We start from the raw sequence: 13,585 nt of genomic DNA, 5'->3' as shown, positions 1-13,585 counted from the left end.
TGGTTTAGTAAATACAAATGCATCCACACTCATGTAGGCTATATAAAGATGTAACCAGGCCAAATAAGAAATTGCACTCGCAAATTTCCGCAGAATTAATAAAAATCCCCTACAACCGAAGTACCCGGCATGTTTGTTTTTTCTTTGAATATTTTTGCTAATGTGAACATGCTTTCAGCTCCCATTAAGAGTGCTGGACTCCTGACTCTGTTTAACATATTTTACAAGGTTTAAATACATTCCCCAAAATAAGCACGAACAGGGCGCCAGACTAAAACAAATGACTTAAAGGTCAATGGCTCCTAAACTGAAACATTAAGGAGCCAAATGGCTGTTTTTTTGTCACCAAATTACAAAATTGCTCAATTTAGATTGATGTTCAGAAACAAGATAGAAAGCCAAAGAAAAGGAAGACAGCTGATAACCCATTCAATGAAGGTTTAACCATTCAGAGTAAATTCTAGAGACTGTTGTGTGTGAAAATCCCAGGAGATCAGCAGTTACAGAAATACTGTAAGCCCATCTGGCACCAACAATCATGCCACAGTCGAAATCACTGAGATCACATTTTTTCCCCATTCTGATGGTTGATGTGAACATTAACTGAAGTTCCTGACCCATATCTGCATGGTTTTATGCACTGCTGCCACAAATTATTAGATAATTGCATGGATGATTGTTGGTGCTAGATGGGCTTGTTTGAGTATTTCTGTAACTGCTGATCTCCTGGGATTTTCACATACAACAGTCTCACTGATGGCTGATTCACTGAGAAAGTGAATCTGATTCAAACTGCTAACCTGAGCTCCTGAGTTCAAACCCTCAGTTCTTTTCAGATGATTCATGAAAAAGATCCGGTTCAAAAGAGTCATTTGGTCACGATTCTCTCGCACTGGATTTGTTGTTGTTACATGTGGTGCAGCGAGCTCATCACAACAGAACAGGTGAAAAGCAGCTCGAGACACACTGATGGTGAGTGCTCTAAAGATGTATTCAATAAATCACAAGATACCTGACAAAACCGCAAATGAATGCACACAACCCAACTGTCGCCAATGGCGACTAGATTTTAAATTATTGTCACAATCAATTATATTTGGTCACATTTGCAATCATTTTAGTCGCAGTCTGGAGCCCTGGATAATGTAGAAATACATCTCATTAAATTCCATCTGGGCCTGGATATATCTGATATTCTATGTCATTTTTAGGAGGTAAACTTACATGCCCACAAAAGAAAGTACCAATCTCAAGGTGCTTACACACTTGGTTCGATTGCTTGAACCGAACCAGAGTTCATTTCCTCCCCCTGCCCCCACTGGTCTCTGTTCACATTATATTTTTTGGGTCCGAACCGCAGTCTGATTACTTCAACGCAAGTACAAGCAGCAGCTGTTTACCACTGTAACAAGTAGGGATGGGCATTTTGGTCATTTTGTCTACTCGAGCACTCTGACTAATTACTAAGTACTCGTCGAGTACTCGAGGGGCAATGACATGTACATAACTGTATATATAATAACATGTCTGACAAACATCTTTGGCTGCTGAATTGCGTCTTGTTCCAGTGTAGCATCTATTCGTTATTATAAGCGGTTATAAAATTATCTGTTACAAAATGCACAAAAGATTTCATAATCAAAATATAACTCATCATATTTTGTCATTATGTGAAGATTCTTGCCCAACTCAATGAATGTGCACAACACGGGTCTGTCTGTTCTTCCTTCAGGTTACAGTAGTAATCTTAGTAAGCGTGCAACAGTTTTTTTTAGTGACTGTCTGAACCGTCTATTATCAAATAACAGTAGACACCATAACATCGCATTTTTAATATGAGTGTTAAGTTGAAGTTCAGTTTTTAAGATGCTGCATTCTGCTCCATTTAGCTGCGCTCTGTCTATCTGTTTGAAACACTCGCCTGCTGTATATACACTGCTTCAGCACGTTGAGTCCACTGCCACACACCTGGTGTTTGTGTGTATGTGTGTGTATATGTCTCCCCAAGTGTTTGCACCTGTGGGGAAAGCCGTGATGCTCCGTATTGTTGTTGCTATGATGATTCATGAAGCATTCCATTCAACTCGGAGAATCTGAATTTCCACCTTTCAACTGGGGAAAGTGCAACGGAATGACACTATGTCGGACTTCTAACTTGGAAACTCTCGCGGAAATCTTCAACTCCCATTTCATCGAGATGCAGGTGTGTTACTTCACCCAGGGCAGGGAGGTTTACAGTCAGTGACAAACAGTCAAATTTCTTACATTAAATGATAATAAAACGTGTTTAGCAAACGTTTGCAGAGACAGGTGTTCAAAACACGGTTAATTACACTCTTATGATTATCGTAACGATAGCACTGCAGCGTCGTATATCAGTTTGGTTGCTATAAGACATCTCTGACAATCAATGTACCCTTCAAAATCACAACGTAATCAATCTCAAAATTAAAAATAAGCTCCCTCTTTGACATGTTTGTATTTAGTTGTCAGGAAATTGTCACTGAATTTCGATGATCACCATCGATTATCGTTTTCATGATCGATCATTGCTGCCACGTACCCATGCCCATTCCTAGTAATAAGACAACAACTCAAGAACACATCAGCTTCGCTGTGTTAAAGTATTCATCTCTTTGGATTTACCACCAAAACTTTACATGCACAAAAATGACACTTGTGTTTATCTCCCACAGATGCACTGAATGTGCAATGATGTGAAGATTATTAGCGTTTGTCTGCCACGAGCCCACAGATGAGTTGCAAGAGATGTAAAGAATGTGAGCTGCTCTCTGAAAGTGATTTATTTGGACAAAAGCAGGTATGAGAAATGCATTACATTATAATAATCACGATCGGGAGGCTGCAAAGACATGAATTTTACGTCATCAATAGCGGTTCACTTCCATGATTTGTTACAATTACCTTCAAATCAGAAGCGAACTGCACCGGAGGTCACATGAACAGTACCCCAGACCATCATTTCAAGCAGACTCGGGTGCAGTTCGCAGGTGCGCACCTAAGTTGGGAAAACAGCATTCACACCATCCAAACGAACCAGACTTTGACATCATTCTAACTCAGGTATGCACCAAAAGCGTGCTGCTACCTACGCCTTGCAAATTTCATCATCAGCACAGTAACACAGACTGCATGCAGCCTAGTTTATCTAAACACACGACAGTGTAGCCTTTTGCCAACACAAAGAAGTTGTAGTGTGTTTGCGTCAAACATGTCTGTATGGGCTCGCAGTCAAAGAGCATGCTTTGAAAGGCTGAACGTTCGACTGTACAAAGACACTAAGCGTTCACATCAAAACCAAAGTATACTTTGGGCTTAACTGTTTCATCTACACAGACGTTACAACACCATCCACTTCATAATCTTACACATTTTTAGGACTGTCACAATTACGAAATTTGGCTGACAATAAATTGTCAATCAAATAATTGCAATTATGATGATTAATTGTTTGTTTTAGGGCTTTCATGATTAATTGTGGTATATATTGTCATATTTCTTAAGGTGCACGTTTGCTTCATACACCTTAAAACATTTTAAATTTTTTAACTTCAAATATAATGTAAATCAAATATTAAAATAGGAATATATGATTTCCTTTTAAGGATTTAAACTTATTAATGACAAGAAAAATTATGTTTTAAATATCGAAACATTTCTAATTACTTTAAATATATTCAACATTAGTTTGTCAATGTTACATTTACACTGTTGTTTTTGGAACATAAATATATTATATTTTTATATAAGAAAAAATATAAATAATATTCATATATATATATATATATATATATATATATATATATATATATATATATATATATATATATATATATATATATATATATATATATTATTCTAAATTTATATAATATTATTATATATGATATTATGCAATAGTAAAATATTTCTGTCCTAATTTCTCACGCGTTATTTTAATGCTCCTTGATTAAACCCACAAGCCCTTATTTGTCATTATGAAAAACCTTTTAAGATTTCGTTTCATCATCACTCCACAGAAACAGAGTAACCGTGCGTTTCCTCCTCCGTCACCGTTGAATTTTGTCAACAGTATTCATGGACATCAACAATATTTGTTGATAGTTGACATCTGTGGTGCAGCTCAGTGACGCTCGGAGTTAAACAAAATAAAACACAAACGTGCCCTTGATGGCATTTACATATTCATTAAAAACACCCTTATCCCTTATATGGGTTTTAAAATGTGAAGTGCACAATAATCATGGATATCTCCAATAATCGTGGTTATAGATCAAATAACCGTGGTTAGATCAAATGACCGTGATCAGATGATTATTTAATAATCGCGACAGGCCTAAACATTATTATGAAAACTGGACAGATCAAACAATCTTTAGAGAGATAAAGTGTCTGGGAGCATGAATAGTACAATTTAATACCATAAGCCTATTGATATAAAAAATAAAATAAAATAAAAAAAAACAGCAAAAAACAACAGTAAATCTAGCAAGAACAGCTTCTTTGAAGATCATGGCAAACCCAATTTTGAGAAACAATACAAATGTCAACTGGTAGAGTCAGCACTTGTCTTAAGGTACATTGTATGATGTTTGTGACAAAGAAAACAATAAGACAATATTCAGAGAAAATACATATCTATATTCTGTCTACATGGCAAGAAAAGGGGAAAGCATACAAACAACATCAGGGTTGCAACTAACGATTATTTTGATAATCGACTAATGATTATTAGAACGATTATTCGACTATTCGGGCGATTATTGCAACGATTAATCACTAGCTCTAAACCGACTATTCAGCTTGTGCCCCGACTTAAAAGGATGTCTTAAACGTGCTTGCTAACAATAAAGTGGACAAAATCATCTTTTAAAAAATACCTTTAAATGACATTCACTCAATTAACCTGTTGATGCTCATTGATCCCACCCATGGGTTTGGTTTACTTTGCTTAAATTAGTTCACATTTACCATATAGTGTGCTGTTCAAAATTGTTCATAATGTTGGCAAATTATACATCTTAATAATATGTCAACATTACTAACTCTTTTTTGACTAGACTATATAGTATATGTGAACTAAATTAAGCAAACTGACATCAGTTCTTGGGGGGGGGGGGGCATGCACATCAACAGATTAAAGGAAAAAATACTTTTTATTTCAGTAAAGAAATTCACTGCAAATAATGCTATGGTTATCAAGTGTTTTTGTCTTGTTTTCCATTTTACAATTGTCTGAATCCTTAAAACAAGATACATTTATTTGTGAAGCAACATATAAGACATTTAGATTTGCTCTAAGAGAATGTAAGTGTATTTTGTATACAAGTGTATTTTTCACTTGGTTATATTTCTGTGAGAGCAGTAAAGACAAAATATACTTCTATTCAAGATCTATTCTCTAAAAGCAAGTCTAAATATCTTCTCAGGTGAATGCATCTTTTTTTAAAGGATTTTTAGATATTTTAAAATATTTGTATTTTTAATATTATATTCATCATTCTCAGATTAAAAAAAAAAAAATTATTCTGCAGTATAGCTGCTAAAGTAAATGTGCGTTGTTTTAAAGGAGTTTTAGATATTTATATTGGAAAACAAGCCAAAACAAAAACAAAAAAAAAACGTATTTTGTTGCCGTGTATAATGGGGTGAAGACTACCCTCTCTCACCTTTCTGTTCACTTCAATCCATCTTTAATTCAGAAAAAAAAAAAAAAAAAATCTCTCTCTTATAAATAAAGCTGTGTATTGCCAGTTTTCTTCACGATAAGAAATGAACAGTGACACATATATTATGATTCAATAAGTCACGAGTCATCACGTTATAATCTAGCTGCATTAAGCGTGCACACTCGAGGGATGAGCGTCCCCGTGACAGTGTGTGCATCAGCCGGATGCAGTTTCAGTCTCTCCCCCTTAGATCAGGACACTTCACGCAACTCATAGAAGAGGCGCTGACCGCACGGAGAAATGCCAGTTTCAGAGTTGTTTACATGATCTGCTTCCTTATTATTAGAACTTTAATAAAGCTATAACGCATTAAATGTAACTGAATTAAAGATGTAACGCTGGGGTGTTTCCTTTAAAGATGCTCGACCAAAAACGCAAGTTTTACTTCAGCGGAGCGGCAGCTCCACTTATTCCACAACGAGAGTGCTTCTGTATTTACTTATTTTGTATTTTTGTATAATTCCCTCATATTTTGTGATCTACATCACCTGAAGCTGTGAAAGTTTAGACTGCGTCTGGACTATAAGCAGTGTAATTCTTCCTCTCTTCAGTCAGGTGTGAGCTGCAGTGCTGCTCTCGCGCGTCATCATTAGACTTTCATATGATCTTATGTTACATTAAATGATATCAAATGACTATGACAACGAACATTTTTGTCTAACGTCGACAAATCGTTTCAGCCCAAAACAACATGAAGCATATGTGTAACCTGAGTAGGTAACGTTACTGTGACCAGAACATGCTCTTATTAACAGAATCGCCTCAAATGCAAAAAATTTTAAAGTCCTGCGATTCAAGACTTGCATATTTGTTTTCCTAGAAATAGCATTCATGTCTATATAAATGTTTACCGTACACTTTATGGCATAGACTCAACAGGGACAGATCTTAGTTGCACTGGAAATGAGCATCATTTAAAAACAATTTTCCAAAATGAGAAAACAGCAACTGCAATCTCATTCAAAACCAGGAATCCCCAACAGCAGGAATGCCTGAGGGCTCAAGAAAGGTGAGTATTTCTAAAGTGAGCCTGGGAGAGACAGATTATTAGTGTTAACTGTCACAAGTTCAGAATGAGAACAGGATGATAGTGAAACAGCAGTGACACTTGGCTGACATCTGCACAGCTTGTAAACATACACTCAGTGGGCATGAACTCAGTGCGTGCTACTTTCAATATTACCTGTACAGGGATCAGTGTTCTGAGATACTGTGTATAATAGAAATAGTCACACCTAATAAGTTAAAAGCTGCAAAGAGCAGTTAAAATACTAAGAAACCTGGATGCAGATAGCTTTGATTCAAATAAGAAAACTAAACCTTCATATAACCTAGCAAATGGTATTCAAACAATAGCCTAAAAACAATTACTTATTTATCATATAGGCCTATGTTATCACCAATACTCATTTCTATTAATAATAAACAGATTTTATTGGAAATTTCAAGCCATTCAAATAAAACACTGGGCATCACTGAAATGTTAAATTGTCTAAATGGCATGCATTTCCTGCAAAGTTACCTATCGACAAAACAGATTCATAAAATATGCAATAAAGAAAATAAAAACCTATTGCAATCAAATATTCTCAAATACCTCCATATTTTTTGTTTTTAGTATAGCAAACAAGTGGCATCTAATAAGTTAGTATGCTGCACAGAGCAATTCAAATATTAAGAAACGTGGATGTAAATAGCTTGAATTCAGATAAGCAAATAGATATAAACATCAATGTAACCTTGTAATTGGATTTCATAATTCCTTGTCCTATCACATATATTATAACTGATACTCATATTTTTGTTGGGCTGCACAATTAATTGAAAAAATAATCGAGATTACAATTACAGCTGTCGCAATTATATAATCGTGAAAAGTGTCACGTACAGCCATGTCGAGAAGATGCTGTTTTCTTCACTGCAAAAGCAAAACCTCTTTGTTTGGACTTCCAAAGGCAGACGAATTGAAGAATCAGTGGTTCAGATTTATTTGAATTATTTAGCAGTACAACCACAACAAATGCCAGATTTTCAAGACGGTTACTCCTGAAAGATGGTGCAGTTCCCACTTTGTTGGGACAATCTGGCACTTCAGGATCACAACCTGTAAATATGCTTGATTATTTGTGGATTTATCTTCTACCGAGAGTTCAAATGCGGAGTTTTGTGTTGTAGCTACGGTGTACACCCAGTGCACAGCTGTAGGCCTCTGCTAACCTGCTAGCTAATGTTATTGTGTTGAAATAGTTTTGCTAATCAGCTGCAGGCCCACTTTTACCTACAATTGTGTAGAATTATGCAGATTGTTTGTCGTTCTTACTATCATGAGTAGTGATGGATTTATTTTTACAAACAGTAATTTTACGTCTGCAATCCACGGTAGTGCTTGGCAAACTTGCTATGTAATGTTATTGTTTTGGTAAGGGTTTACTACTCCGCTGTGGGCTGGCTTTTACCTAAAACTGTGTAACAAAATGGTCAATCTCAAGAGTTTTATATAATTACAAGCTGTAATGTTACGGCCGCTATCAGTAATCCACGGCTAACTTGCTCATTAACCGGGAGTAAGCCTCTGTCTCCGTTCATAGCTCTGGTGACAAAAGTTCAGTTACACCCATTCCAGCAAATGATGATTAACTTAGATGCACTATGTTGTCTTTTACTTGAAGCTTTGTTAGGTTCACAATAATCAACAGTGTACTTGTAAGAAAGCTACAAAATTAAAACTTACCACTGTGAAACATCCTGCTCAAGTCGTGCTTGTGAAGGTGGTTCGGGTCGATCAGCTTGTTCTTCCAAACTGTCATTATAGGACTCGGACTCGAACTGGTACGGCAAAACCCGACGCCACTGTTACCGTAGTTACAATCATGTTTACAGCTGTTAAGGAAGCCTGAAACTCAGCTATGGTAAGGGCGGTTACTTTCCAACACAGGCTCTAGGCGGCTGAGCAATCAGAGCAGACTGGGCTTTTCAGTAAGGGGGGCTTTAAAGAGACAGGACCTAAATCAGAGCGTTTGAGTCAGATGATGAAAATAGGTTTAGCAGAAATGTACAGTATGAGAAAAATAATGTTTTTTGAACATTAACGCATGTAAACCTATTCTAGTAGACCCCCGAAATAAAATCATGAACCTGTAAATTAGCATAATATGGGCTCACTAAATTAGTCTAAAGGCATATCAGTAATGCTCACTATCTAAATTATACTGTGTACAATTTATAAAAAATGTGAATAACACCAAGTTTTACTTGCAATTAAAATATAAAAGCAAATCAGGAACATACAGTTCTCAGGTTGTTTTACCCTACATAAACAATATGGCATGCAACTGCCCCACACAAAATAAGTATTTTAATGTAAATTCTATTAATCAAAATGAATAATCGCAATTACAATATCAAAGGAATTGGCAATTATCATTTTAGTCATAACCGTGCAGCCCTATATAATTAGATATTTCAGGCCATGCAATGAAAAAACGTGAACCATTGACATGTAAACTCCACTAAATGGCATGCATTTCATGCAAAGTTGCATTATCAACAAAACATATAAGATACGCAATCAAAACTCTTAATTAGGCAAATGACTTGAATAAAAAAAAAAACTTAAATCAAGTATTCTCAAACAAACATTGCTCTATTAATGTTTAGTATGGCAAATATTGAGCATCTATTATGTATGCGGCTGCATAGAGCAGCTTTAAAAAAAAAAATAGAAAAACTGAATGTAGATATCTGGAACACAGATAAGTGAGAAATAAACATCCATTTAACCAAGTAAATTGAATTCAAATTAGTATAATTCCTTATTTTAGCATCACATATTATGATTAATACTTAAGACTCAAATTATTAGATATTTGAGGTCATGCAAAGAAAAAAAAAAATATGCACCACTGACACGTAAAGCCCTCTAAATGGCATGCATTTCAATGTAAAGTTGCATTATCAAAAAAACATTCATAATATAGGCCTATGTAACTCAGACTCTATTGTACAGAAGCCTTATTAAAAAGAATAAAAATCTAAATATTTCCATACAACAAAGACTATATTGGACAATGCAAATTCATTCACCTATCTTACGGCAAACATTGTGCTTCATTTACATCAAAATGAAAGCTCATTATCTTATTAATTAACATGATTTTTGAGAATCTATTTGCATACATTAAGCAACCATCCTAAGCGAAGGAAACTCTTAACTACAACTCTTAACCCTTGTGCATCAATTTAAAAAAAAGTTACTCAGAGGTCCTTAGAGGACAAAAATGCCCACATCAAAAAACTGCCATAATTATATTATATATTAATATTATTTTCCACTTTCAATTATTTTATTTTTTTAACCAAGATCAGTCCTGATCATAACTACCAAATATTCATTCATTTTCAGGATTTTAACCCTTTAAATGCCAGTTTGTTTACATAATGCCACTGTTGTTTTACACACACACACACACACACACACATTTCTCAATACACACTCTGACATCCATACCAACACACACACCCACACAATTTCAGCAGCATCATTTATTCAATTGGCCTGAAGTGCTCTATAATACAGCAAACAGAAAATAGGAAAAAAGCATGTATTTGCTCCATAGGCTAAAAATGGCACCATCTGGTGGAAAATATTTAAAAAATTACATTTTGAAGCCAGGGCTCCGGAATGAAAGCATAATATCACAGAATTCATGATTTTATGCTTTAATGGCTCTGGGATCAAATATTGCAGTTTTAATGGGTTTCAATGGGGACATTGTTGTCCTGAAGGTCCTGAGTGTAACTATTTTGTGTACACAGTGTATTATAGATATATTTTAGGAACTGAGGTTGAAATATCAAAATTCCCCAACAAATACACACCTATGCCGCTGGCATTAAAACAGCCGAAATGACGGAAAAAAACAAAAATATCCCTTAGGTCGCACAAGGGTTAAACATCCATGCACAGAGTGAGTGCAAGTGAATCAGCTCGTCGGCGAGTCTCTTTGCTGCATTCGATGCAATAATAAATGGCCAAGCGCAGGAGATGAGGCAGCCAATCAGATTTGAGCTCGCGTGTCAACCCAAGACCAACTGTCTCCTGCCTTTGACAGAAGGATTTTACCTCCATAATTCAAATACCAAAGCAAAGCAGCCCGCTGCACTAACTCGCATCACTCAGCCTGTTTACACACACACACACGGCCGAAAAACGCCTCGAAACACTCCCAAATACGACATTTTCCAGTCAAACAGATATTAATTAGTACTAATGCGGCGTTAATGTTCAGTTTTACCTCTCGGGTCGTAATCTACTCAAGCTGAAGTGATTTTTTAGCATCGGTTTGAGAGTTCTGGTCGCCTCGGCGAGGATGCGAATACACTAGCCTGTTAAAAACGATTCGCGCTAGCATCGAGTATATTAACGAAATGAACCCACCAACAAGCTCCATTCAGGCGGTTTAACCCGCGAATTGACCTGCAAACACACAAAATCACTCTCCACACAGCAAATGCCATAAACAATAAAGCTGAGCTTTCTGATAGAGCGTTTGAGTTGGTATTTTAGCTGCATGCATGCAGCGAGTCCTGCCTCGAAATTAGCATTGCTTCTCAATTTCCTCATGCAAACTCATGCCCCCATCACCCCTGCCCAAGCACTGGACATTGAGTTTTGCACCACTACCCCAAAGTGCGACTCATGGGACAGAAATGTAGCCGTCTATGGCCCCGGAGAGCTGTTTAAATCGCTAATGTTATCGTGAAAAACACAGGCAGCCATTTTAGAGCAGACTGAGAAACAATGGCAAACTCTCTCGCAGCGAAACACACCGCTGAGTGAAGCAAAGTTTACCTGGTTTCTGCTGAGGGATTGTCCAGTGTTTCCCGGGCTCATGGGAGAAGGGTGATGGCTTCTTTGTTGCCAGCCAGGATGGCCCCCTCCATAAGGACCACTGCTGCCCATGTCCCCTGGTCCCTTTGCAGCTCCTTCCTGGCTGCTGTACTCACTGGTTGGGTAGTTTTGGTAGCTCCTGGTGGAGCTGGGAGAGGTCAGGAGCTGGTTTAAAGTCGGGGTGGAGGTGGGCTGAGGGGTTCCCATGTTAAACCTCTGGTTGTTGTAGGAAGCGACCATCGGAGCGGTTCCTCCTGGCGTCGGCTGCTTGCCTGGCTGTCCCCCGGCCGCTGGCGCCTGGCTGTTCCGCGGGGAATTCATGCCGTAGCCTTGGCCCTGGTTGTACGGAGTCCGGTTCGGGAAGGGGCTGTAGTTGTTGAAGTGGTTGGGGTAGCCGTGCTCGTGCGAATTGGGCGGGTATGGGTCCATCACAGCCGGCCCTGCCATGCCAGGGCTTTGTTGTCCGCCATGTTGATGAAAAGGGGCCCGGTTGTAGTGCTGGTTGTAGCCGTAAGGAGGTGGAGGGAAGGCGCCCGGGTGGTGGTGCGCAATGCCGGGGTGGTTGTTCCCTTCGGAATCGTTCTGGTTATTGTTATTGTTCACCATGGACGGGTTACCGTTGCCGTTCTTCATGTCAGGGTCTCCTCCTCCTCCCCCAGCAGCAGCATTTCCCACATCAGCCCCGTCTTGCAAATCCTTCTGGCCCGGGGATCCGCCGTCGGCGCGGGGCTCCTTGTTTTCCGGCTGCTTCTCTCCGAGCACCGAGTCGTCGTGCGGCTCCCGCTCCGGCTTTTTGAGTTCGGCAGGCGGGCTAGTGTTGAGAGTGGCGACCTGAGCGGCCATGATCTCCCTCTCTCTCGCTCGCTTTCACTGCAAGTCACTTTGAATATAAATACAACGCTCTTATAAAGACGTGCCCGTGTCCCGTATCATTCCCTCGACTTTTCAGACCGAATTCGGTCTTGTCTCCCGAATACGGCTCTTTAAAGTACAAAAAGTTTCTTGGTGAATATAAATAAAGGTCCCGGGAATTAATTTAACCGACACAAATGTGTTTGTGTGGAGGAGGAGGAGGGGGGGGGGAACTCTTACAGAGCGAGAGCGCGAGAGAGAAACCGAACAAACCAGCACGAGGCTCCGCGAGCCATTTTTACTGAAGCGCGCGGTCACGTGCAAAACGCGGCATGGAGTACAGCCGCGGTGCGGATCCGGACTCAGAGAGAAGTATGTCAAGGCACTTCGGCTTAGTTTGTCTTCCAGTTAGTGTAATCGGCATAAAACTGTCAGTGAACCTTGTATTTTATTGTGAAACAGTCAGTGAAAATCAAATTGAATTATGGATTTTACCATTAAATACAGCTAAGAATTTTAGCGGTTGAGAAGATAAATAGATTTTTACATTTTCTGAAGAGAACATGAGCGGTACTTGACCTGGCAAAACTCACCGCCAGGATTTTTAGTGTGTTGCTAGGCAGTTGCTAAGGTGTACAGAGTGGTTGCTAGGGAATTGTTTTGCGTTGATATGGTGTTCTGAGTGTTTGTAGTGTGTTGCTAGCTGGGTAGTTGCTCATGGGTTGCCAGGACAATGTAATGCAGTTGATAAGGTGTTCTGAGAGGTTCTTTGTGTGTTGCTAGGCGGTTGCTAAGGCATTGTTTTGCGTTGATATGGTGTTCTGAGTGTTTGTAGTGTGTTGCTAGCTGGGTAGTTGCTCAGGGATTGCCAGGACAATGTAATGCAGTTGATACAGTGTTCTGAGAGATTTTTAGTGTGTTGCTTGGTAGTTGCTATGGTTTTCTGGGTGTTTGCTAGGTGGTTGGAGTTGGCCTGAGAATTTTCCCAGAACTTGCTAAGTTGTTGTCGGTGGTTTCTACTGCAGTCTTATTGTGTTGCTAGGTGGTTGCTAAGGTGTTCAGAGTGGTTGCTAGGGCATTGCTTTGCATTGAT

General features: G+C 38.5%; 1 protein-coding gene across 3 annotated transcripts in view; it reads right to left on the bottom strand.

The window, feature by feature from the left end:
* Positions 1–12,755, bottom strand: part of LOC127420676 (AT-rich interactive domain-containing protein 1A-like) — a 99,372-nt gene extending 86,617 nt beyond the window's left edge. For 2 of the 3 annotated variants that reach the window (XM_051663126.1, XM_051663127.1), the window contains exon 1: positions 11,602–12,755. In XM_051663126.1, the coding sequence (XP_051519086.1) occupies positions 11,602–12,483 (882 nt within the window). In that variant the 5' untranslated portion in view covers positions 12,484–12,755. The remainder of the gene's footprint in view (positions 1–11,601) is intronic. The other variant, XM_051663129.1, reaches the window with a different exon arrangement.
* Positions 12,756–13,585: the final 830 nt, after the last annotated feature.

This window comes from Myxocyprinus asiaticus, chromosome 30, assembly GCF_019703515.2.
Source record: "Myxocyprinus asiaticus isolate MX2 ecotype Aquarium Trade chromosome 30, UBuf_Myxa_2, whole genome shotgun sequence".
NCBI classification, from domain to species: Eukaryota; Metazoa; Chordata; class Actinopteri; order Cypriniformes; family Catostomidae; genus Myxocyprinus; species Myxocyprinus asiaticus.
This window is presented reverse-complemented; position numbering and strand designations above follow the sequence as displayed.